At 38.0% G+C, this 26,627-nt stretch overlaps 1 protein-coding gene across 15 annotated transcripts in view; it reads left to right on the top strand.

Moving 5' to 3' along the window:
• Positions 1–26,627, top strand: part of CPLANE1 (ciliogenesis and planar polarity effector 1) — a 182,774-nt gene that overhangs the window by 40,515 nt on the left and 115,632 nt on the right. For 12 of the 15 annotated variants that reach the window (XR_006290914.1, XM_043546680.1, XM_043546685.1 and 9 more), the window contains exons 8-21: positions 2,472–2,575; positions 2,688–2,870; positions 5,217–5,466; positions 8,490–8,645; positions 9,520–10,283; positions 10,888–11,099; positions 12,744–12,824; positions 14,911–15,075; positions 16,081–16,254; positions 18,624–18,852; positions 19,184–19,323; positions 21,641–21,858; positions 22,145–22,309; positions 23,315–23,453. Coding sequence is in view for 14 of the 15 variants with exons in the window: in XM_043546680.1 (XP_043402615.1) it covers positions 2,472–2,575; positions 2,688–2,870; positions 5,217–5,466; positions 8,490–8,645; positions 9,520–10,283; positions 10,888–11,099; positions 12,744–12,824; positions 14,911–15,075; positions 16,081–16,254; positions 18,624–18,852; positions 19,184–19,323; positions 21,641–21,858; positions 22,145–22,309; positions 23,315–23,453 (2,980 nt within the window). In the remaining variant the exon portion in view is untranslated. Of the gene's footprint in view, positions 1–2,471; positions 2,576–2,687; positions 2,871–3,021; positions 3,077–5,216; positions 5,467–8,489; positions 8,646–9,519; positions 10,284–10,887; positions 11,100–12,743; positions 12,825–14,910; positions 15,076–16,080; positions 16,255–18,623; positions 18,853–19,183; positions 19,324–21,640; positions 21,859–22,144; positions 22,310–23,314; positions 23,454–26,627 lie in introns of those variants that run through there. The other 3 variants (XM_043546690.1, XM_043546692.1, XM_043546691.1) reach the window with 3 other exon arrangements.

Raw genomic sequence — 26,627 nt, 5'->3', positions numbered from 1 at the left:
GAAGATACGGCCTCAACTCATTGTGAGATGTACTGATAATACCATGGCCTATTGTTTGCTTATCTGTCTCTACCTCAAGACCTTACTCAAACTTCATCAGGAAAGAGTGAAGGTTATTCTCCTAGTACTATCCTGGCCAAGACAAGTGTGTACTTGAATCTCCTCTACCTGTCTGTGTCAACACCTCCCTGACTTCCTCTCAGGAATCATCTCTTATTACGGAACTCTGGGACCCTGATCCATCCCAACCCTTCCTCCTTGAACCTGAGATCGCGGTTCTGAAATGGTTCTCATGCATGGCACTAACCTGTTTGGGTAAGGTCCAATCAGTTCTCTTATCTATCAGGAAACTTAGTACTTGCAAAACTTACCTTCAAAAGTAAGGTAAGGTAAGCAAAAATGCTTCCACTCCTACTGTTCTGTTCACTCTTCCCAAGCCTCAGAGGTTCTGCTTTCCAAAATCTTGGATTATCTGTTGGATTCAAAGTTGCAAGGCCTTTCAGTTGAACTCAGAGTACATTTGACCATTATCACAACCTTCCATTCACCCATCAGTGATTTCTCAGTCTTTGTCCACCCAACAACAGTTAGATTCCTCAAGGACTCACACATCTTGTTTCTGCCTGTATGGAAGCCAGCCCATAGTGGGACCTAAATTTGGTTCTCAATGCCCTCAGGAAACCTCCCTTTGAACCAATGACCACCTGTTCTCTCTTCCACTTCTCACCCAAGACTTTGTTCCTCAGAGTCATCACTTCAGTTAGACAAAGGGAGAGCTCAGTGCTTTTATGGCTGACCTGCTATATACTACCGTCTATAAGTAAAGGTTATACTGCATCCTCATCCTCACTTTCTCCAAAAGATTTCTTTGGAACACCATGTTAATCAAGAGATTCGCCTGACAGTGTTCTACCCAAAACCTCATGTCTTTAGAGAGACCAATCTGCATACACTAGACATCAGAAGGGCCCTCACCTATGTTGACAGAAAAAGCCTGGAAAATCTGCTACCTTCTCGTTGAGTTACTGGTTGGGAGTCTTGTGCGGTGGAGCATCCAGAGTCCTACTTGAAGAAGGAGTAGAGATTACTTACCTTACAGTAACTTGAGTTCTTTGAGATGTTTTGTTTCTGTGGGTGCTTCTACCCTCCTTTCCTTTGGCTGTGGAGGCTCTGCTCCATGGTTGAGAAGGAACTGAGTGGTTGTAGGCCGTGGTTCCCTACATGTTGTTGTTTGGAGGCATGAGGTGCTGTTCTGCGTAGCCATGAGCCCGTGGACACCTCTTTGCATTCTCCATTTGAGAACACACACATGTGCATACATCCTACAGTGGAGCACCGAAAGGGACAAACCATTTCGAAGAACTGAATTATTCTAAGATAAGGAACCACTCCTTCCATTCCAAGTTCTTGAGGGGAGTGTGCTGTATTGGTCACAGACACTTCTGTCCCTGTTCCCTTCCAAGCCTCATCCATTATGCCTCTATCCCTTCCAGCCTGTTCCTGTTTCAGTCCTGTCTTTTCCCTCCTCCTTGGCTCCTTGTTTCAGTCCCAGCCTCCCACCATCCATTCTGCATGGGACTGTTGTTCCCTGTCTATTCAAGTCAGTCGTCTTCCTTTTTCGTGCTGCATGGGAGCCAATAGGGAGAGACTATCTCCCTGCTCTTAGTTTTGGTGTCTGGAACCAGAAAGGACTGCAGCACCTGGGAGCAGCAATTAGAGGGAAGTCGAGCTCAGCCCCTATAACTGTGGGATGGAACATGCTCAATTCAGATGGAATCTTTGGAGAACCATGCTGCCAAACTCTAACAAGTCAATGCTGAGAATATAATGAGATTTTTAAAGGTTTCTAATTTGACCAAATTTAAGTACTTTTGCATGGGAATAGCAAAAGGTGCATCCCTGACACACAGGCAAGCTGCTGCCAAATTTCAAATCCTTGCTACAAAAGTTGGGGGTGCTAGAGCTTTTGAATGTGAGAATTTTTTTTATTGTGGGCAAAAGATTCTCAAATATTTTTCCTGGATGTGGCTGTATTGTTTTATCTGAAACTTTCCAGAAAAATTCAGTCTGCAGCAGACACCAAATAATTTCAACCCAAGTGATTAAAGTTTGCTAGACTTTCAAGCAACTGAAAACAAGGTCTTGTAATGGAAAATTTGGGCAGCCTAAGCATAGGCTGCACTGCCAGCTCTGCCTAAGATTCACCTCTCTGTTTAACGAATATTGATGATATTATATGCCTATATAAAGACATTACAAATCACAAGTTGATTTAATTTAAGTTACAAAGGTAAAAACGTACCTGTGTATTAATAAGCATGACTTATTATTTCTGCATGTAGTAATGCAGACAAGATTTCAGTATGTAGTAATGTTTTCAGTACAAAAATCTAAGGCATAACTTGGTATTAAAAGTCTTTATTATCGTCAATTATTTAATTTTTTTTTGTGCTTTATTTTTTTCTTCCCAGGCAACTCAGATTTTGTTTATAAATACACTGAACTTTGTTACTGTTTCTGGTAGCCTTAAAGGTTGTAGTAGCAAGAATCATGTGGTTCCATCCAAGTTTGTCAGGTCAGTATCTGAAGAGTAGAATTTAAGTTATTCTAAGAAGTAAAATCATTGTTACCTTGATTTGATAGGAAAGTAGACTTGTAAAGCTATTAATTTTTTCTGTCTTTGTTAGGTCATACTGGGTAGGTGACATGAGCTGGACTCCCGATAGCCTTTTTCTGGCTTGCATGTTAAAACGTGGCTCCTTGATCTTATTGACTTGTATGGGTGAATTGCTGACCTTGGTTACTTCTGGTTGCTCTATAGAGTTTGGACCAGCAGAGTTTATTCCCTTTCATCCACTAATAACATACAGGTGAGACAACCTGAAAGTTCAGATTTTTTTCTTTATCATTTGATCATATCTTCCTTTCTTACATGTTTTCCACTATTTAAAATAAATTTCATCTTTCAAATTAAGTCTTTTGGTTTCTGTCTTTTTCTCAATATCTGTTTCTCATTCATAGTTCTCTTCTATTTCTTATAATGGCTTTGTCCTGATGAAATTGGCATTGTGGCAATGTAAGTATAAATTATTTGTGGCTTTTAGGGCTGGTTAAATTTTTAGATATGTCAGAGATTAACATTACCTAAAACCTGCATGTTGTTTTGTGATGGAAGAAATTCACTTTTTGTAAATGTTAAAAACTTGGATTAATTTTTAATGCAAGGATAACTTTGGTGGCTCAAGAATTAATTTACTGTAACTTTCTAATTGTGAGAGTTCCAAGATTGAATACGAAATTATAGCATTGTATGTGAAAGTAGGGTATCTAAACAAAGCAGCTAGTTATATTTAAATAGCCTTTTGCAAGCCCAGTACCTTATTTTTCACATGCAATTTCTCACTCATATAAGAAGTGCAGTTGTGCATGCATTTTTGTTCAGTAGCGTGTATCACTATTGAAAATTGCTTCTTGAAAATGAACAAAAGGCACTTCTAATATGTTATAACAAGAAATCACACGTGCAATAGAAACTTTTATTTAACCTTAATTATAAGTTGCAGATAGTTACAAAATGTCAATACATATAAGAATCTTTAAAATACTTTTTCTGTGAACCTGATTAATTTAATTAAAGATCTTGACTGTTAGCACTGATGGATTATCGCCAGGTATTGTCTCATACTATTCTGCCAGTGCATTTAAATCCTTTTCTACATTAATCCATGTATAGTGTTTCTAAATGCCTGCCATCATCATATGTAAGACAGATCAACTGTGTTGTTCCAGTTTTTGTCGTTATTTAAGCAGTGTGTCTGTTGTGGCAGGATGTGCAGCATTTTTAGTGATTCGTTTGAAACCAACAAACTCCTTTTCTCTTGTGACGTTAACTTTGAACCCACAGATCTCCACAGATGAAAAGATAGCATATTAATTCACCACATTACCGAGCTCCCCAATGCTAAGTCCTCTAGTATCTTACTACTGGCTTTAAAAACCTCTATACTAACAATTAAGTTTCAGGCATTCTTGTAACTTTGTACATATAGATGGAGAAAAAAAATTGCTGGCCAATAACTTAAAAGAATTTGAAGTTACATGCTTGCAAATGGTATTGCAGTGCACACTTTCATTGGCTGATTTAAAAATCAGAATTTTATTTTTTATATAGGGGAGGCAGAATGGCCTACTGAGTAGAGTACACCTGGGTTCTATTCCAGACTCTGCTACTAGACTACTGAATGACCTTGCGCAAGTCACTTCATATCTCTGCCTCAGTTTTTCCATCTGTAGGGTGGGAATAGTGATATTGATCTCCTTTGTTGAAGCACTTTAAGATCAGCTGATGAAGACCTATATAGGAGCTAGGTGGTATTATGATATGTGAAAGACTATTTGTAATTGTAATACAACTGTTTGTTCACACATTCAGCTATTTAAATTTTAGAGAACTTCCTAACATTTTAACTGTCAAGAAATGGAAATAACCAAATGTTTCACTGATAATTTGGAAATGCCATGGATCCAATCTTACAATGCATGTGCAAATACAGGGCCCATGGACTTCAATGGGAATCTTTTCTGTGTAAGGACTACAGGACTAGGTCCTGTGCATTGTATTTAAAAATTGTTGTAGAATGGCCAAGGAGTTTATTTTTAAAATAGACACAAAATACTAGTGTTCTTTATTACTTAACATACATGATTTTTATTAGTAGTCATTTAGAGCCCCATCCTGCAAAGATTTATCATGGACTTAACTTCTGATTAGTCTCCATGGGTCTACTGATAATGCATAAAGTTAAGTATTTGCGTAAATCTTTGCAGACTTGGGGCCATATAGAGGACCATAAATTGATATGTTACTATATGATAGGTCTAAATAACAAAATTCAAGACGTCAATATTTTGCTGTAGTAGTAGCTAATTAAGGTTAAAAAAAGGCCCGTTAGTATTTGCACATTTTTCTGTTAAGCTTAACTTCTGTATTATGTCACGTTATATTATAACTTCCAACTTGGTGTTAAATTGCTTACATTATTATTTTGTCATCTTGCATTTGTGCACTTTTTGCTTAAATTTTCCCCTTGGAGAAAAATTGTATAAATTGCAAAAATTATTTTTTAAAACAAAATATGTATGTTTGATATTTTTATTTAATAATTTTGCATATATTTGCTTTATTTTTTCTGATATATTTTTATTTTATTTGCTAGACCGCAACAGTCTGTGTCTCAAGATTCTAGTCATTCTCTTGGTTCATCTGCCTCTGAAAGTGATCTTATGAGACAGAGATTTTCTGTAACATCACACTCAAGATTACCCTATCTCGTTGTCTCTGATGGGTATATGGTTACAGTACTTAGGTTTTCTGATAATCTTTTACCATCTGGAGTTATGAGGTCACTTCTACTTGATTCAGCCCAAAGGCTTGAAAAGATACATCAGAGTCTGGTGATACCTAAGGTACTGTTGGGTTGGGTGGTGGTGGTGGTGGTGGTTTTTTTTTTTTTGTTTGTTTGTGTGTGGGTTTTTTTACATTAGAGATTTTTTTTTAAAATGATGAATTTTTAGTCAAAAGGAGAAAATAGTAAACACTATAATCTCTTTCAAACAGAGTATTACAAAATGCTTTCAAAGGCAACTGTGGAGTCATGTGCCTGTTTAGTCTTTGAAAGAACAATCATGAGATATTCCTTTTAGTGCTCTGTGGAGGAAGGTTTTGAGACAGACTTAGAATGGCAGTGATTTGAAAATCAGGCTCTGAATTTAAGTGAAACTGGATTTTCTTATATGCCCATGGAGAACAAAAAATGGTAGTACAGCGACTTGTTATACCTCAACCCTGTTCTGCATAGGCCACCTCTAGTGAGTAAGAAGGTAATTTTGCTTCCTTGTCATTTTTAAGTCTTTGGTCTCTGTCGAGACAGTCAACGAAGTTTCGAGTTGTACTGTGAACATCATCACTCCATTGAGCTCCATAGCAACTGGATTGAAACCATCAACTCATTTCACATAGATCAACAGCTGTTGGAGGGTGACAGTTTTCAGTCACTAGCAACTGGGGCGAAATTTGAACAAAAAACTTAGAGCTGACAGACCTTTCAGCTCTATTTCCAGCCCCCCACAGAGACTCATTCAATGTTAAGCGTAAAATGGGATTTCCATATATCCCAATGGAAACTGAAACCAGTTTGCATCACCACCACTTTGCAGGTGCCAGCAAGTATACTTGAATTTATGGAGATGATCTGTTTACTGGGATAAATTGGAACAGTGGGAGAGGATGTGAGAATTTAGGGGTGAAATTTTGTTAAGAGCCTAAGAAGGGATGGAATTGTAAGTATCAGTAAAATTATCTATGGGATCAACTGAGAGATCAAGAGGAGAAGGATTCTTTGAACGGGGATTAAGGGCACCATGTATGTTAGCGAACGAAGAAGACCGTTTAGGAAGAACAAAATCAAATAGGATGAGAGAATGATTGCTGATGGATTTGGGGGTGGGAAGAGAAGACGAGTTTGATATGAATTAGGTTGAATATGTGGTGGTATAGGTCCATTGCGGTTTGATAAACTGAGAGTATCCAGCAGGGAGATGAAGTTATAGGCAAGCTAATTGAAAGGCAGTCAGCCTGGATGTAAAATTTCCCAGTGCTAATGAACAAGAACATATCTGTCAGGGTATAGATATGTCCAGATTTATTAACACACTGCACCCAAAATCACAGAGGCATAGAAAGCGAAGTATTACATTACTGTGACCTTGTAATTGATCATGATTTTTTTTTTTTTTTTTAGTATTTCAGTTTACATTTGTTGAATAGGAAAACACATATTAAAAGAAGTGAATCAGAAGTAGAGCCCTTATTTGAGATCTTAAAAACTTAATGCAGGGTAACGCCAGGAATCTGAAGATCATCTTTGACCACTTATTCTCCATTTTCCCACTTACACAAGCTGTACAGAAATCCTGCCAGTTATTCTTCAAAATATCTACCTGTTCCAGGGATCTGATCTCTTCCTTCTATCCCTACAGCTAAAACATTTGTTCAGGCTATCTGATGATCTTCCCTCTTGATTATTGTAACATCTTCCTCCCCTCGGAATACTGATACCTCCAGTATTTAGAAAATACAATTACCAGATTGGTTTCTTTGCTTGTTATTCTAACCATGTTATCCATCTCTTTGAATTCCTCCACTGGCAGCTTCTCCTATATTACATGAAATTCAAGCTTTTTTTCCCCATTCCATCCAGGTGCCTACATAACCTTGTCCTTCCCAACATACTAGTCCTTGTCTCTTTTTTCATTGCCCCCATCTTATCTGAACTGCCAGGGATGGCAGCCTTGACACACTACTTCTCCCACAGGTGTTTGTCTATGTGGAGAATGTGGGAGATTTCTGTATTATTTCTATGAATATTACATGTGTCTCAGTTTATCTATTTGATATTAGTCTGTATGACTGCATGGATTTAATCAAAACAGGAAATGAAACAATGACAGAGATGAGATCCCTCCAGAGGAAATGCCAAGGGTCTTCAACAGAACTGTGGGGGAGCTATTCAGTGGGAAATCTTCACCTGCCTGACCCAAGGCGGATGACCGGGTTTATTTTCCCAGGCTTGAGCCTAGGATCAAAGAGACTCTAATCCATTAAAGACCTCTGCCTAGAGAGGAAGCGATGGAGAGGGGAGCAGTGGCTGACAGAGAGAGACTGAGAGAATGCTGCAGTGGCTGACTGTCTGTCTCAGCCCAGGAGTAGGAATGTCTAAGATGTAAAATTTCACAACTTACAAGGAAAGAATGAAGTTTGGTTAATAGTTATATGTTCAAACCTTCTTGGTTATTGTAACCCATTTCTCTGAATACTGTGTTCTTGTTGGCTAATAAATAATACTTCATTTTGAAGAGGCTGAGCTGTGTCATTGCATATATTTTCTTGTTAGAGCTCCTGAGAGAAGACTTGTACAAGAAGCCAAGCAAAATAGGCCCTTCTGAAGCCTAGGTATGCAGTCTGAGTGACAGAATTGCAGGACTCTCTTTTGGGGGAAGTGGAGCCCCAATCCTATTACTGGGAATGATGCACTCACAAGGGACTGTGAAGGGGTACAAGGCATAGCGCACACTGTGATCTGTGATGATCCACTTCTCCCACAAGCATTTCTGCACCTTCTTCCCCAATGCCTTGTATGCATAGAATATCCATACTACGTCTGTCAGTCTGTTACTTCCATGCATTTAAATCCCTCCTGAAGACCCGCTTCTGCCATGATATGTAGGGGAAAAAAACAACTGACTGGTGGTGTTGCCCCTTTCCCCTAGCCATTTGTGTATTTGCCTGTTTGGCTCTCGTATTGTAAGTTCTTTAGGTCAGGAATAATTTTTTATGTTTGGAAAGTATCTAGCATGTTGTGGGTGTTACCAGAGACAGACAAATATGTAATAATATTAAGGTAGTTTCTCTTACTTTTTGTCTCCTACAGTCGAAAGGGAAAAGGCTGCAGTTGCGATCATTGTCTTCTTTAAAAGCTAGCCTACTGAAACAGAATCGAAACCAAAATTCTACCCTTTCTACCATTCCAAAATTCCTGCAAGAAGAAGAAACAGCAGAACTGAGTGAGAGAGCAGCAGATTTACAGGTATTTAACAGCACTTTTGTATTTACTGTATAATTAATGCATCTGATCTAATTTCTGAATATGGAAAAAAAATCTAATTATCCTGAGCTCTATTTTAAGTCATATTCTGAATATTCTACTCTTACTAAATTTGCTTAAATGATTTTACATTAAACAAATTCTTAGGAAGAATTTTAATTTTATTTTGGCTTATAGGGTCTAGAAAATGCACTGATTTTCTTATCAGTCATTTTAGCAGAATGTTAATGGTTTTCAAACATCTTCTTAAAACAAATGATTTTTTTCAGAAATTAATTTACTTTTCCAAAAATGCATGCTAATAAAATGCATATTGTTTAATCACTTTCTGTTGCTGTTCAAAATCTAGTTCAATTGGGAATTGCACCTTGAACTATAACAAAGAAATCTATTCTGAGTTTGAAGCTTTGACATGTATTGCTACTTGTGTACCTCATAGATCTTAACATCTCTTTAGGAAAAATGGCTGTATGTCAAACTCACCATGCAGCCTTTCAAATCTGCTGGGTACTTTGCTTTTGAGGATCTCTTCTGTAGAAGCAAATTCCCCTTTACCCGCATTCTGAGCCACCATATCTTGTGCTTTGCAGAATGGTTCTTGGACCATTGGGTCAGAGAGATTATATAGCTCCATCCTTACTATTTGGGGCAGCAAATGGAGTGGGGAGTAGAGTCCACAGGCAGAGACACAGACACACACTCTGTGCTAATTGCTTTTTGAATGTTAGATTATTTAGAATGGATAGAGGTTTCGTATATAAGGCCTGTTAATCTTCACTGTGCCCCTTCACTAGCCTTGCTTTCAAGAAAATAGACACAAATCAGATTACATGTGTGTTTTTTCCCTTTGATTTAGGATTATGAAGAGGAATCTGATGATGACAAGCAGTTTCAAAATAACTCTTCTACTTTCTGCAGCCAGGGACCAAATTCATTTTTCAGTAGAGCTGATCAAGGCCAGTTGGAATTTGCATCAATGTTCGACACTGTTCATGCGAAAGATGATACTGATGCAAAAGATGATTTATCTATGGAACTAAATTCAATTCAGAAAAACCTTCTTGCAGCCTGGGGGATAGGGATTTCAAAAAATGTGCAAGAAAAAGATATGCTGTTGAATTACACAGTAGGCTGCATTACCCACCTTTTCAACATTCTCCAGTTCAGTAAAAGCTCTTTACTAAACCATGATGCATTTTTAAACCAGTCTGAAAAATATAATCTGTGGATGCATTGCATCTTAAAACATTTTCAGCAGTGTTTAACTGTCCTGTACTGGGATGTGAGAGACAGACAGACAGTTGGGCATTTGGTAAAGCTGACATCACAGACTGTAAAACTGATGCTTATTCAGCTCCAAGATCAGTTGTTCTCAGAATACCTTTTGGGGTGCTTCTGTTTGCTGAAGATGGTTGCACATAGTCTAAATGGGAAGTTCACACCTTGTTATGAGATAATGTCTGCATCCTCCGATGTTAACACTGCTATAGAGCTTGACTCCCTGATTGTGCCTATTTTTCAAGTTCTTGATGGGAGCAGTGCTCAGAAATTTCGCTCACTGAATTCTCTGCTTAAGATACCTCCTCAGGCAGTAAAACTCAATGAAAAGCCAGAAAACAGGTATGATTGTTAATGTGCATTAAAACTTTTTAAAAATGGGATTTAATTAGTTTCTCATTGTTTTATTAGAGAAGAATTACAGCAGCATTTTATCTCATCACCACTTTATACTCTGAAAAGATTGTGGTAATTTATTCAAGCAGGCATAGTAATTCCATGCTATTAGAGTGAAATACAGTGTCATATATTTGTTTATTTGACAAAGGTACTGTTATGTTTGTACTAAGTTCAATAAAACAAATAACAGTGTGGGAGCAACACCTGGGTGCACGAGTTAGTGTGATTTTTCTGAACACTAAAAGCTGTAAATTATTAATCAACATTCTGCACAATAAGTTTAGTAAACAAAAGGAAAACAATACATAAAATATGGTTCTTAAGAATATCCAAGAAAATATATGAACATATTAATGAAAAAATTATAATTGGTGAAATATAGAGCTGAAAATCAAATTATGGTGGAAACATTGAAGAATATATTACTTTAGCTGTAATATAATATACAAAATAACAAGTAAGTTTGAGGAATAAGACAGAATTATCCCTCTGTTTCAACTAACCTGTATTTTCTGTTAGTGATAGTGTACTACTTTTTGATCTGCAGGTTGATGATATTGTGGCGGTTATTATATAAACAAGTGCTTTGGTATCGGACTCAGCTAAACAGAAAAATATCTAAGGATGGCAAACCATTAACTGAAATGAAGATTGCACATGAAGAATCCATTGTTGCACAACTTCTAGGTCATATACAGGCAGTCCTGCAGTCTTCAGGAGAGACCTTGGAACAAACCCAGAAGCTCAATTCTGTGATTGGTTAGTACATTGGAAGGAACGGTAATCAGATGACAATTGTATGGACTGAATTTTAGATTAGGTACAACTTATTTGTAATTAATAACTGACTTGATCTGTAATTTATTTGCTGAGATAATTATAGTTGTAATTCATCAAACTTCTGAGGACTCACAACTGAAGCATCGTAATATTTTATGGCTAACAATATTTCTACGTATAGTTTAGTGGCTTAATCCAAAACCTGTTGAACTCAATGGAAAAACTCCACTGACTTCAGATTGCTGAATCAAGTTTGAAATACTTAGGCATCCTGGTACCACAAATCTGAATCCTGACAAGGTTGAGACAGTTTTGTCTCTTGTGAAGTAGATAAGTGGAGTTCCGGGCACTTCACTGTGTGTTTGTTTTTCAGCTGAGACCTTACAAACAGAGATTGTTTTCAAAGTTCCATGCCACTTTCCTCCGGAGTAGGAGTTTGCTGATAATGGTGTCTTTGGCAAAAAGGTTCCATCCTCCCATTGTTATGCTGGTTGTTCACCTGGCTTTCACCCATTACCTCACAACATTTCATTAATGTGTAGATAGGGCGCTATAGTTCTCATGCAGGCAAAATCCAGTTTACTTCAGTGGGAGATTTGCCTTTTGGAATGAAAGGGAATATTATATAAATTTGAGCTGCTATTATTTATTACTAAAACAACAAAGCAGGTGATGTGAAAGTTGGAAAAAGTAACGGGAAATGCTTATCACCATGAATAAGATATTGTATGTTTTTGAACCATAAAGCTTTTAATTACACATACCTCAGGGGCGGCCAACCTGAGCCTGAGAAGGAGCCAGAATTTACCAATGTATATTGCAAAAGAACCACACTAACGTGTCAGCAGCCCCCCATCAACTCCCTCCACTCCAACCTGCAGCGTCTCCTGCCCGCCGGCAGCCCCACCAATCAGTGCCTCCCGCTCCCTCCCCACACCTCCCTCCCACCCACTGCGATTAGCTGTTACGCGGTGCGCAGGAGGCTCTGGTGGGGAGGGGAGAAGAGCGAGGGCATGGCAGGCTCGGGGGAAAGGGTGGAGTGGGAGCAGGGCCTGGGGCAGAGCAGGGGGTTGAGAACTCCCCGGCACATTGGAAAGTTAGCGTCTATAGTTCCAGCCCCGGAGTCAGTGCCTATGCAAGGACCCGTATATTAACCTATGAAGAGCTGCATGCGGCTCCGGAGTCACAGGTTGGCCTCCCCTGACTTAGCATTTCTGAATTTACTGTTAGTATGCTAAAAAGTTACAGTTTATGAAAGCTTTGTGGAAAGAGGTTGTAACTGATTTTAATTCCACTTTAATAGTGATTTAACAGTCAAAAATGTTTAACGCAGAAAAGTAAGTAATTCAGAATTATTATTTTCACCCCCCTTCTCCCAAATAGTAGCTTGTCTGGAATAAGAGTGGTTTTCCAGCCACTGAGAAATTTGCACATGTAGTAGTTGCTGTGGAATTGTGCTACCATTTATGACAGCTTCTCTGATATAGTGTTTAAAAATCATATATTTAATAACAGGCAAAGATTTGAACTGAAATAGAAACAGATATATATTTGTGTGTTTGTATGTGTGAAAAGATGTGAATACTTCACATACTTTGTTGACTATATTGTATTTTTTTAAAGGTGAGGAACAGTTTCTTCTAGGCTCATATGAAGAATCTGTGAATCTGTGGAAGAAGGCTCTTCAAGAAACCAAAGCAAAAGGCAAGGGAAAAATGGTGTCGTGTTCATCTTTTCAGTTTTCAGATGTTTGCACAATATTCTGGCAAGGCTGTTCATACTTCTCTGCGGTAGTTAACATGCTGCTAGCACTTTTGTAAAAGATACCTATTTTCCAGAGTTATCTTGAAATCAAAATTTGCTCAGGAATAAAAATTGAGTCCAGAAGACTTTTAAGTACTTTTGAAAAACCAAAGGACAATTACTACAGAAGTTGTAAAGTTAAAGGGGGAATTTGTTTTAAATAAAAAATTCTAGCTGAAAATCCATTTGGTGAGCGAGTAGACTATCTGGAATGGACTTCCTGGTTCATTGAGTCCAGTTCCCAGAATTGCAGACAACCCCATTGGATAATACTGTTCATAAGCTTATCAAGCTCTATCTTAAAACTAGCTAGGTTGACCCCACTATTCCTATTGGAAGACTGTTCCAGAACCTCGAACCTCTGATGGTTGGAAACCTCCTTCTAATTTCCAGCCTAAACTTATGTATGGCCCATTTATACCCATTTGTTCTTGTAGCAGCACTGTCCTCTAGATTAAATAGCTCTTCTCTTCTCCTGGTGTTTACCCCTGTTGTATTTATAGAGAGTAGGAAGGAGGAAAGAAGTGCTCCAGAATCTTTACATGGCTACCTTTTGAGGACAGCCACTCATGTCTTAGGAGAGGAATAGTTCTCAGGTATGCCAAGTGGACAGCGGTTGCATAGGAGGTTTTATGATTTTTTAAAATTAATTTTCCTAAAGAAACAATAAAAATGCAAAAAGGTAAATTACTTACAGCTTGTATTTGTCACCAAATACTGCACATTTCACACGATATCCAATAAAATTATGCAGTTACACAACTTTACACTTGTCAAAGCTTCAAGACCAGCTAATACAAAGTCAGACAGTATTACAAAGATGTAACATGTTAGAGTAGGGATAAATATAAAAATAAAAATAATAATAGCAAAAAACCATATACAAATTTGCAAAAATGGAAAGGAGAGGGCAGGGCTGGAAGAGGGAAGGAAAAAGCAGAGGGGTCAGGTGGAATGGAAGTCTGACATGATTTGAGCTATGATAGAATCATATAAAGGTAGAACTGGAAGGGACCTCAATAGGTCAACTAGTCCAGTCCTCTGCACTGAGGCAGGACTAAGTATTATCTAAACCATCCCTGATAGGTATTTGTCTAACCTGTTCTTAAAAACCTCCAATGATGGAGATGCCTCAATTTCCCTAGCTAATTTGTTCCAGTGCTTAATTACCTTTATAGTTAGGAATTTTTTCTTGATGTTTAATCTAAATCTCCCTTGCTGCAACTTAACCTCATTACTTCATGTCCTGTCCGTGGTGGATAAGGAGAACAATTTATCACTCCTCTTCTTGATACAAACCTTTTACACTCTTAAAGACTGTTATGTCCCCCTTCCGTCATATCTTCTCCAGGCCAAACAAACCAATTTTTTTCATTCTTTCTTTGTAGGTCATGTTTTCTAGATCTTTAATCATTTTTGTTGCTCCCCTCTGGGCTTTCTCCAATTTGCCCACGTATTTCCCAAAGTGTGGTGCCCAGAACTGGGCACGCTACTCTAACTGATGCTTTGTCAGTGCTGAGTAGAATGGAAGAATTACTTGTCAAGTCGTGTTTACAACACTCCTGCTAATATACCCCAGAATGATGATCACTTTTTTTGGCAACAGTATTACATTTTATTTGTGATTCCCACTGGCAACTTCAAGGAGGAGAATTAACTCCCATGCAGATTTCTGACTGATAATGCACTGGTTTGCAATAGGATCTCATCTTCTAGAATGTCTGCCCTCCAGTTCTGCTCCCTCTATAACTTATGGATCCTTAGGTGTATCATGTTTACACAGAGGCAATTTCAGGTGAGGGGCATCTGCTATGTTGAGCCTTTCTGCATCTTTTTTTATGCTCATTTGTTTTTCTGCATCCTGGATTACAGCTGCAACTCCCTCTCTGGGAGTGTGTGTGTGTGTGTGACTGACTCTTTGAACCTATATTTATCTTCCTTTGCTTTTGAATATACAATTCTGCATTTGTTTCCTTTTATAATGTAGGAGAAAAGAAGACACAGTTTCTTCAAACTAGGTATTATCTTGCTATATTATATTGCCACCTGTATCACTACAACTTAAGTGAGGCTCAGGGGCTGAGCGATCATCTTGTGAGAGAGATACTAAGAGGATCTCGGCTGTCTGTAAGGCAGAGAGAAGATTTTTCTGGTATGTTTATCACGTGTTTAAAAAGAAAATCTGATCCGTTTACTAATGTATGTTTATATTCTTTAGATAACCTGGTGTCTAACTTGTATGCCCCTGTAAGAACTTGACTCCATGATTCCCTTCAAAAAATTCTAAGAGCTTCCTGCAGACAGAATACATCTTTTTTTTTCTTCAGGGATGGAAAATGGGTTTTCTGTGTAACTCTGACAGAAGCTGAGAGTTTCTTAATTATTTCCATTCTTCAGCCTCTAATTCCTTAATGCTTCTGAATCAGTATTTCTGTCTCTTAAAAATATTTGACTGCAGAACATCTGTCTAGTCTGTAATAATTAGATGAGTGTTTGGACGACAGCTTTAATTGTATAATTTTATAGTTTGTGTGTGAGTTGATTAAGTTCCTTTTTTTAGAGCCTGATCCAAAATCACAGAAGTTTGTGGGAAGACTTCTTTTGACTTTAGTGGACTGTGTGTGTGTGTGTGTGTGTGTGTGTGTGTGTGTGTGTGTGTGTGTGTGTGTGTAATGTAATAGATCAGAGTGTGTGTGTGTGTGTGTGTAATGTAATAGATCAGAGTTGGTCACAATCCTAAATCCAAACACACAGACTTTGGAAACATTTTGTATTCTTATATGGATAAAAATTTTGTGACTAAGCCCCTTGCTTTATAAAGGGCTGAATCAGAGCCCTAGATCTGAATAACCAAAACTTTGGGAAAGTTCAGAGTCAGTCCCAGATGTAAACTTAGTGGTTTGGGACCATCTATAGTTTATAGTTGTAAGAAATATTCAAAGGGAATTGTTAATAACTAGTCAGTAGTAGTAAGAGGCTTCTATGTTTTCTGTTTTAAAAGGCTCAGGAATGCTGTCAGGGGAAATGAGTAGGGCCACAGTTTGTTTATTCAATATAAACAGTTGTGTTGGCTATAATTAAACAGTTCTAGCGCTACATTTTTATAGCAATTTTTTGTTATTGTCAAAAACATTTTAATTAGATATCTCTCTCTTAGATGCTGAACATTCTCAATATGAACTGTGGATGATAAGAGAAGTTCATCCTGAAGCTGCAGTGGCAGTAATACGGTCCATGGCACGATTCATGGCTGCCTACTTTACTAATCAGCTGCTTTATATACTTCCCCCACATAAAGTTGATATTCTACCTCCACTTCACATCAACCAAGGTATTCTGTTAAACAAAAAATATTTTAACTGGCTCTGATTCAGTGTTATGATTTATGTTTTTATTTATGGGTCAATGTTGCCTAACTTTAAAAGGGTAAGTATTTTTAGATATGTGATTTTTATTTTTTATAATTACTAGTATTAAGGATAAAATTATACTTGATTTTAAGATATTTTTGCAAATATTTTTTGTGCCAGCAAAACAAATATTTTGTAGCTGTGGTAATTGCTGAGAATATTTTCATGTTTAAATATTTAAGCTTTCATGTCATAGTTAAAAAGTATAGTACAGAGTATTCTCAGTTTATTCTATAATCCATATACTTACTTGGATTGTTTTGCAAATTGCTGTGCCTCATGGGTATCCAGAGTAGTTAGTGATCCAAATTTGAGGTTGTTTGAACAAGGGATTCCCAAGATACAGCCCTCCTTAAAAACTATAATAATGTGACATCAAAATTTTACAGTTCTTACAATGCCTTTTTTTACACACATCTGGGGCTCAAACTCTGGTTCTGCCCCTCCTCAATTTGATATCCCCCAATCAGGATAAATCTCAGCTATTGTCTGATACACACTACCCTTTTGGGGAAAGAAGCGGTATATTAAAGTTTATTCAGAATATAAATTGAATCTACAGTGTGGCTTGAGAAAATAATTTGTGCATGTGCAAAAGGACTGGGGCTCTGTTGCAAGCTGTGGTGTTCCAAGCAGCCTGACATTAGAGTAACTGGCTGACTCAAGCTGACATGCTGTGGCCATTAAATCCAAGCAGCACCTTCTAGGGTGAGTTTTAGTCCTGCCCTTGGCAGCTTTCTGGGAATGTGTGTTTGCATATTAGGTACTCTCTGCCTGCATTCTGCAAGGGTTTCTTTTGGAAGTTTTGCCCTGAGAGCAGAGTTTCTGGTTTAAGACCTGATATTTCAAAGTGCTCTAACATCCACATGCATTCTCTGTTTTCACTTTAGAAGTATTGTCAAGGAAAATAGTTTTAATTAACTAAAGGGAAGATGTAGTAAGCAACATTAGGGTAATGTAATCATACCATGTGCTCCTTATGTTATGAGCTTGTAATTTTAAAAATACTCAGTCATGTGCATAGTGAGATTATTTAAAGTATTGGTTTGCCATGACATTTGCAGGGGTATGCTTCTTGGTGCTACTTTTGGAGTCATTTCGTCAGGGGGTTAGTTCCTCAGACACATCCCTCACAATAAGGAGCTGATTTTTATATTCACATTGCTGTAAAGCTCACATGCCTTGTCTCGAAAATAGGTACTCCACAACAGAGGCTGGGGTAGACTTTGGGAGAGTGGAGAGAAGAGCACCCCCACAAGGTGAATGGATCACTTCACACCTGTCAGGTTGAGTCAGTCTGTATTCACCTCCACATGGTGTTCTGAACACCTTGACTGGAAACACCCAATTAAGATTAATGGGCAACTTTCTACTTCTGCAATCTTCCCCTGCTGCTGCGGGTTGTGCGGAGCCCCTTTCTCTTATGCTACAAATCTCCATGGCAAGACTAGACTTGTGGCTTGCACAATCCACTTAACTCAGCACAGAAATAAGCAGTGCATGATACCTTTTGGGTGCAGATATACCTCTCTTCATCTCACAGAGTGAGCTATGGCAACCTACAGCAAGTAATCCTTGCACCAGTCAATACAGCTGTGTCTCGCACAGTGAAGAGCAGTTAGAATCTATGGAAATGAATGAGAGAATACAATTCGATGGGACACTTTACATCAAATAAAATGACTTATTAACATAGTCATTCCTTATGCCTGCTCATTATAGGGCACCCCTTGCTGAAATGTACTTTCCGTATATCCCCAATGGCTCTTGTCTACTCTAGGGAGTAGAGTAAAAGTTGCAGGGATAGGGGTGGTGTGTATCTTAAGTTATTTTCTTGTTTTTAGAGGCTTAAGTATACGTGCACTCGACATTCTGGAAGGGTACAAGACACGGTTAGTCAATCTGAACTCTCTGTTAAAATGATTTGCGGCACTGAATTTAGCTCAGCAAAGAGAAGGTTAAGAGGCAACTTGTTCTGTCCGTCTGTAAGTGCTAGACAGGGAGAGGATACTTGATAATAGAGGAAAGCCTATGGGGGCAGATCCTCAGCTTGTGAAAATTGTCATAGTTCTGAGTTTAATGGAGCTATGACAACTTTCCCCAGCTGAGGATCTTCCCCATATTATTCTTTTAAAAATCATATACCATGTTATAAAGATAATAAAAAATCAGTTACACAACAAGGTGGTGTGATCAAATGCCACACTATAAACTAAAAACTCTGAATTTATTTTAACTAACCTGCAGGGTATGTAATTAACATTATTAAAAACATATTTTTCTTTCATAGACCGGTTCCCTCGAGTTGTTTCACTACAGCACTCTGTGGTCGCCAGTGCTGTTAGAGACCAGAAACTTTCTTCTGTATGGACAGCTGAATATGCTCTTGACTTGCTCTTTGTTGGTGGACTGATTCCAGAGGCTGTGTGGCTAGCACACAAACTTGGAGACTGGAAAATGTCTGTTTCAATAGGTGTGGCCTATAATCTGTACTGTCAAAGTGGTGGTGACTTCTTAAGGTGAGTTATGCTTTTTCAAATAAGGGAACTCAGAATTATCATCATGCATTATTATATAGTATCATGTATTATCAAGTATTTTACTTAGCAGAGAAGGTAGTGTCCTTCCCCTAAGACACTTCCAGATTAATAGATACAAGATTTAAATAGATGTGCATTTTAGCCAGTGTGCCTCAGATTAATAATTTTATCTATGGAAGGTTTTTTTGTTTGTTTTTATTCAGAAAAAGGAAAGATGTTTCCACAGAATTTCCTTGGTTTCTCCACAGATTTTTTGTTTTGTTTTGTTTTTACTTTGTCATTAATTAATAATTTCTTGATATGCTTTCAGGTCAGAGAAAACGGAATTGCATCTGCCTTTGAACTTGACTCCAACACAAATTTTTCAGGAAAAACTACAGTCTTTCTTGGGACAGCCAGTCAGTTTTGAAACATCAAATGAAGGAAGCACTAAATATAAACAGTTTACAGGTACATTTAAAATATAGTTTCATCCTATTTACTATCAACTTTATTCCAGTTGATTCCACAAATCCTAGGTGTTCACTTTAAAAATAAATGTCTTTAGAATTATGAAGATACAGTTATTATCACCACATACGCAGATAGCTACTGTAAGTGCCTAGAATCCTATAGAGAGACGGGGTGTGTGAGGTAATATCTTTTATTGGACCAATATCTGTTGGTGAGAGAGACAAGCTTTCGAGCTTACACAGAGTTCTTTTTCAGGTCTCTGTAAGCTCTCAAAAGTTTCTCTCTCACCAACAGATGCTGATCCAATAAAAGATACTGCCTCACCCATTTGTGTCTCTAATATCCTGGGACCAACAAGGCTACAACAACACTGTATAGTATCCTGTTGGTCTTTTGGCTTTTCCCATGCCCAAGATGGCCCATATCTTCCTTCTTGTTTGGGGAGGAAGATCTAGACATATCAGATAGTCACTTCAGTTTGGTTTGACTATAAAATACTTTATTGGCAAATGTACATATTTAGAGCATAATAAAAATAAGACACATTGAAATAAATGTGAATGTATGAACAGTATAGAAAACATCATTGCAATGGCACTAGAGTTGCAGAACACGGAAGTATTACTTCGGCCTATAGCAAGACAAAAAATGTCATCTTTTTGCAGTACGCCAAAGTTGGCTCCCATAGCCAGATCAGACTGCCCTTGGTTCAATGTCCCAGAAAATCTCGTAGTAAAATTATCCGTATCCCTTATTCTGCTCTGCTCTTTGAAGTCCATATTTCAAGGCGTTGTTTGCATTTGTGATTTATGGTATTCTTTGTCTTAGCCATTATCACGCTGTTTGGAGTGATTCACGACCATGAGTGCCAACCTTAGGGCAGACTGTTGAAAAGTAGGGCGGACATCTCAAACTGGTGCTATGTTCTGTCATTAGATTTCAGCAGCCCAGTTACAAATGTGAACTCCTGAAGTACTATAATAGTCTTAATATGAAGTCACAGACTATCCCCTTGGACACTCCAGACTTTCTTGCCACCCCAGGCAAGCTTAATGATAAATGGTCATTTACAGCAAAAATCACACAATATTCAGATTGCTTCCAGTCCCAAGAGACCAGTCACTTACCCCATGTCAATTTGTACCCCAGATCTCACAACAAAGACAACACTTGTAGCCAGTCCTGTAGTAAACTAAGTATTAATTAGTTAGGAAAAAGAAATGAGAGAGTTTAAATAAAGGTTAAATCAGGCAACATATACACACACGAGTTATAGTCTATGGTTCAAAAAGGTGACAGAGCTGTAGTAAATTGTCAGCACTGAATGTCTTTTAAGGCTAACCCAGGTTGACCCTGGGGATCTCTGGTTTTGGTTCCTAGCTCCAGCCCTGTGAGAGTCCAAAGAGCAAAGAGATTAAAAGTTTTCATGTCACCTATCTATATTTTCCTCTTTCAGAATTCAAGTTGATATAGGACAAGCTTCCTTGCACCTTTATGGGTGTGAAAGGGCTATTAACCCATTTTTTAAATCTTGTTGCTTCACAATGGCTCACTTAGTTTTGATAGTCCTCCTTGGTGGGCAGGGGGTACCACTCTTCCTGACAATTCAGAAGTTCAGAGCAGGCATTTTCATAATTGTAAAGCGAAATTTACATGTTACCTTACAACATGGGATACGGACATTGCAAGTTAAGATTAATGCATGCAGCAAGTTACAAGCATCCAATGAAGTGAGCTGTAGCTGATGCAAGCTTATGCTCTAATAAATTTGTTAGTCTCTAAGGTGCCACAAGTACTCCTTTTCTTTTTGCGGATACAGACTAACACGGCTGCTACTCTGAAACCAAGCATCTTATAGAGTCTAAACACATCCTTACAAGTCTAACATCTATCTTAAACACTACTAGCATACAGATGAGCTAGTCTGGTTTCCAGCTATGAATTTGTCAGTGCTCAGCTGATGCCTCCAGCCTTGGTAAGACCTGGCACCTGCTCTGCCAGCATCTCAGCACTAAAACACTGATCCTCCTCCATGAGCTGCAGAGAAAGCAGAGCAGTCCAGACATCCAGATTTGTGGGAGACGTTGAATAGCAAAAAACAACCAGAGTTAATTATTAAGCATTAGAAGCAATTTTTTTAACTCTACATTTATTCACTTTTTCAAATCTTATATTAAAGAAAGTAAATAGAGTTATTCATAAATTCTGGAAAAATGAATGTAAAATACAGTAATGCTACTTATTAATTTCAGAAGAAAGCATTGCATCAATTGATGCATTTACCATATCGGTTTAAATTCTTGGTATTTTTTAGATCCCATTGAAGAGGAAGATGCAAATGTTCTGTTTGGTTCAGTGCAAGAAATACTGAAAGCAGCTGTTATGGCAGATGCAGACATTCTCTCAGACACATTTCAACTTTTGATAGACTCTGCCAAGGACCTCAGCAGAAAATTTTGTGGTTTAGTGCCTGATGGGCTATATCTTCCTGCACCTCCATTATACTGTCCTCAACCAGCTTCTCTCAGTGAAGTAAGCGTATTTAGTAGAAGTTGCATGAATGTTAGTTTGAACCTTCTAATTCAGTTTTTCTTTCAAAAAATCTTCAGCCAATTACTTGTGTGGCACCCTAATAGCAAGAAGCCTCTTTGAAAAGCTCCTTTCAGTTTTTCCTTCTACTTAGTGGAATCTCTGCTCTTAAGACGAAGAGAAATGTTCTGAAGAGTAGATATTTCATGTGTAGCTCAATTCCTTCATTCTTTATGTCCTCCCAAACTATTGGGCTTATTGTCTTGTACTTAAACTTTGTATTTCTCAGAAAGACTACAATGACTCTCCTTTAAAAATTGAGAGAGATTATCGTCAGAAGGTGTCTGGGGTCCTTCAGCGAATTATGCTGCTCTTCCGGGCTGCTCGTTGTTCCTGCCCTGTGGCACAGTGGTATATTGTACAACTGAAATGGGCAAGAAAAGTAATGCAAAAGGTAAATAATAAACTTGTTTAATTTTAACTCCATTATCTGTAGTAAATATTAGAGGGTGACTCTTTTGAGGGAAATACCCATATCCACTTTAATTCCTTCCTAGTCTGATAAAAGTCTCAGTCTCAGATAGCTGCTGTCTATATTCTTCTCATAGTTTACTCCAGAGGAAACTGGAGCCTAAACAAGTGGGGGGGTCCAAGGTTTTGGCCTCACAAATAACTAGTGCTATTACTGGAGGTGGGAAAGAAGTGACCATTCGGTTCCAGACCACTCGGGCCTTTAGAAATAATTCTTAACACCTTATGGATTCATATAGTTTCCAAGGCCAGAAAGGACCTTTATGATAATCTAATCTGATTTCCATAATAACAGGCCGTAGAAGTTCCCCACAATAATTGATTGGCAACTGGCTGCAAATTTTCAGCCATCTAGAGCACAAAGTACACATGTAATAAGACTTTTAATCTCAACTATTTAGATTTCATTGACTTAAAATTAAGCCTTATAATATAATGATAAAGATTTTGAAACAGAGAAACTCAGGTTTTTCTTAGCTGTTTTATACAGTAGTTATACTAAAGTTCGATCACCCTGGTAATTCACTCTATCATATTAAATAGAGCATTGTAGTTGTCATAGCTTGTACATGTATTAGATGAAAATTTAAAAAAATAAATAAATTAAAAATTCCTTAAAAAAATTCCTTTAAAATTCCTTTTAAAAAAATTAATCTGGGTTTCAGGTCCATTGCATTACAGGAAATAGAAAGCAGGCCTTTGGAAATATAGTTGATTATGGCAATATTCTGTCAGTAAGTTAAAGGGGCCATTCAATTCTGATATGAAAAACTTCAGTTGATTTCATTAGGATTTTCACCTACAGATGAACTGAATAATAAATTTTTTAACTAGTAAGCACTTACAAAGGTAATTTGCTAATTTCTAAATTGTCACAAATAAAATTGCTCTCAGTTTATAACATTTTTGTTTTCTTTCCTGCCTATAGATTCGAATGAAAGGCACTCTTCCTTCATTAAGTTCATTTCCTAAAACTTTGCTTCATTATTCCAAATTTAGTACAATATTCTTTAGATCCGCATCTTCTGGAGACCATTGCTTTGATGATATTTCTTGTAAAACAATAGGTATGTGTATAATAAAATTGAATAAGTAACTTATGGTTGGAAAATAGAGCAAGGGATGAGAAGTTGCATGTGCAAGGGCGCTCTCTAGGTAGGCTTTATTTATTTATTTTTGCATTTGGTTGAAAGTATGTCAAGATACAGTGTCTTCTGCAGTGCTGTCTGTTATGAATCTTTCAAAATTTGTGCAGTTTTTGATAATTCAGAAGGATATTTATATTTCTGTATAATTTTAAAATATTAGTATATTAAAATATAGGTTGTAATTATATATTTACAATTTTTTAGAAAATGAGTTAATCATGCTTGTTTTTTAAAGACTACAAATTAATTAGTAATGTCTGTCCATTTATTTTAATTTTTTTAACTAAAATTGTAGAGACTGACGTGTATACTGGGCTATACTGCTTTGCAGCTCTTATTCCAATTTCTGTGTTTAGTTGTGATTATTTTGGGGGGGCGGGAGAGATGGCCTTTTTCTCATATTATTCAGAGAATGTACTAACTTGAAGATTAAAAAATTTCATAATGTCAAATTACTAGAACAGATCTTATGTTAGAGACTTCTTTAAGTGTATAAAAATGTGAGAAAACTTGGTCAAGGGTGATCTGTGCTACTGAAAACCAAATGTAGTATAATATAAAGAAATCCATAGACAATAAATTGGGGCAAATTAATGTGAAAATAATCAGAATTGGTGGTGATGACATTAATTCTTTCGAAGCAAGCTGATCTATGTTAGAGCTCTCCCAATTCTTTAACACTTACAATCTCTCTCCTCAAAGATTCCAACTGATTAGGAAATTTTACTATGTGAATACAAAGATGCCAAGATCTTTGTTTTCCTTGATCTATGTTTTGCTATGAGACAAGTGAAATGAGAATCTGACCCTATAAAGAAGAATCTATATTAACTTGTGAATAATTGTTGACATATTCTTTTGGCAAAATTGAAAGGCTAGATTCTCAATCCTAATTTTACAAGTGCTTGTCCATACGTATTGCACTTCTGGTGCACATGCACTCAAGTTCAGATTCTTTTGGCCTGCTGTGTCTGTTGGGGCCACACTGTGCACAGAGTGTCCACTTGCTCCCAACCTGAGGGCATAAAAAACGGAGCAGGCCCAACCATCCCTCAGTTCCTTCTTACTGCCAAGGGCAGTGAGCTGGAGCCCTAGCGGCTTAGACACCGAGCAGCTAATTTCTCCCTTGTATATAAATATTAGTTGGTAGTTAGTGTTAGTTTAGTGTTGGTTAGTTGTTAGGGGTTTTTTCCCCTTTAAAAAAAAAAGGCAATTTTTTGGGGTAATTTGGTAACTAGCCCTTATGACTGAACTGAAGTCTCCTAGTTTCAAGACCTGCCCTTCTTGTGATGCGGTGAAGCTGTTTAATGGCACATCAGTAAGGTGCACATTCCTGATAAATGTGCCATTTGCAGATTATCCATTTATTGAATGCAAACTCAGGCACAGCCCTCAACTTATGCGTGTAAGTGTATGTCTACACAACAGCTGGGAGGTGTGATTCCCAGCTCTGGTAAATGTACACGCGCAAGCTCTGCTTGAACTAGCATGCTAAAAATAGCAGTGTGGCTGCAGCGGCTCAGGGTAGCCATCTGAGTACACACCTAGGACCTCAGACAGGGTTGTACTCAGGTGACTAACCCATGCTGCTACCTATGCCGCTGCAACTACACTGCTATTTTAGAGCACTGGCTTGAGAAGAGCTAGCACATGTACATCTACCTGAGCTGGGAATCACATCTCCCATCTGCTGTGTAGACATAATCCTAAGAGACTGAGACTAGTAAAACCAAGAGAGTTAGCAAGAAGAAAGTGGTCCTAGTGTGAAAAGGCAGAAATCTCATCCTGCCTCTTTAAAAGGTAGTTCAAGACCCAGAATGGGTCCCACTGACACCCTCAGAAGCACCAGTCATTGTGCTTGCACAATACCATTCCCTTGGTACTGAAGTTCTAATTACCAGTACTGATAGCCTCAATTAGTCCTCCCACAGTACCATCATTTCTGGTACTGAAAACTTCTATGGTTCTGAGCAATCTTATGATTTCAACTCAGCCCAAATCATCGCTGTGGTGAAATTATCCTCCATCATACTGATTGCAGATAATGTTATAGTACTCAGCATTTCATTGGTGCTGGTCAGGGCAGAGACTGTGACTCTTCCTGAAACTCCAGTTAACATAGCTCCACGTCTAGAAGAGGAATACTCATGCTCTTCTTCCGCCTTGGAGCATCACCTAGCTGCTCTCCAAGGTCCCGATCTCGTGATCCTTTATGTTTCAGATAATGATTCTAGTACTCATAATTTTCTTAGATCCAAAGAACTGCTGTAACTGTCTAAATCTAAAGAACATGGTGGGGCGAGGCTGGCACTGGTTTTAGACTTGAGGCTGCTAAATGCCTTCATCTACCACTTCAAGTTCAGGATGATAAAGCACTGGCCTCTCTAGTCCTCTCCTTGGCTTCCCATGACTAGTTTACGGCTCTCAAACTCCAAGTTTTTTATTTTCACATAACAATCCATCCATCTCACAGGACATACCTGAGATTTCTTCCAATACTGAGAGGACTGATAGTTTAGAATTGTCAAAACGTGATAGACTATACCCCATCTGCCCAAGAGAGAGGAGAAATACAGGCCCTTCAGGCTGATCCACTGCATGCTATATTTCATAAGGACAAGGTGCTCCTTAGGCCTCGCCCTAAATTCTTGCCAAAAATAATCTTGGACTTCCATCTAAATCAAGTAATCTTCCTTTTTCCTAAACCCAACTCCAACTAAGGGAAAGCCAGGCTGCACACCTTGGATATGCTTAGGGTATCATTCTATCTATAGAGGACTAAAACGTTCAGGAATTTCCCAAGATTATTTGGAACTTTTGCAGATATGATGATGAGTCAGGCAATATCAACCGAGAAGTTAGATAACTTGATTTGCAATTGCATCAGAATATGCTACGAATTAGCAATGTAGATCCACTGGTAAAGATTAGAGCCAGCACCATCAGTACCCAGCCAGCTACTGTGGTTACTTTAAGAAACATGTCAGTTTCTGAGATCTGTAGGGCAACTATGTGGGGTTCAGCACATAAGTTTACACAACATTACTCCCTTGTAGAGGCATCAAGGTCTGATTTGGCAGACCTGTCCTAAAG

This window comes from Chelonia mydas, chromosome 5 (genome assembly GCF_015237465.2).
Source record: "Chelonia mydas isolate rCheMyd1 chromosome 5, rCheMyd1.pri.v2, whole genome shotgun sequence".
Taxonomy (NCBI): domain Eukaryota; kingdom Metazoa; phylum Chordata; order Testudines; family Cheloniidae; genus Chelonia; species Chelonia mydas.
This window is presented reverse-complemented; position numbering and strand designations above follow the sequence as displayed.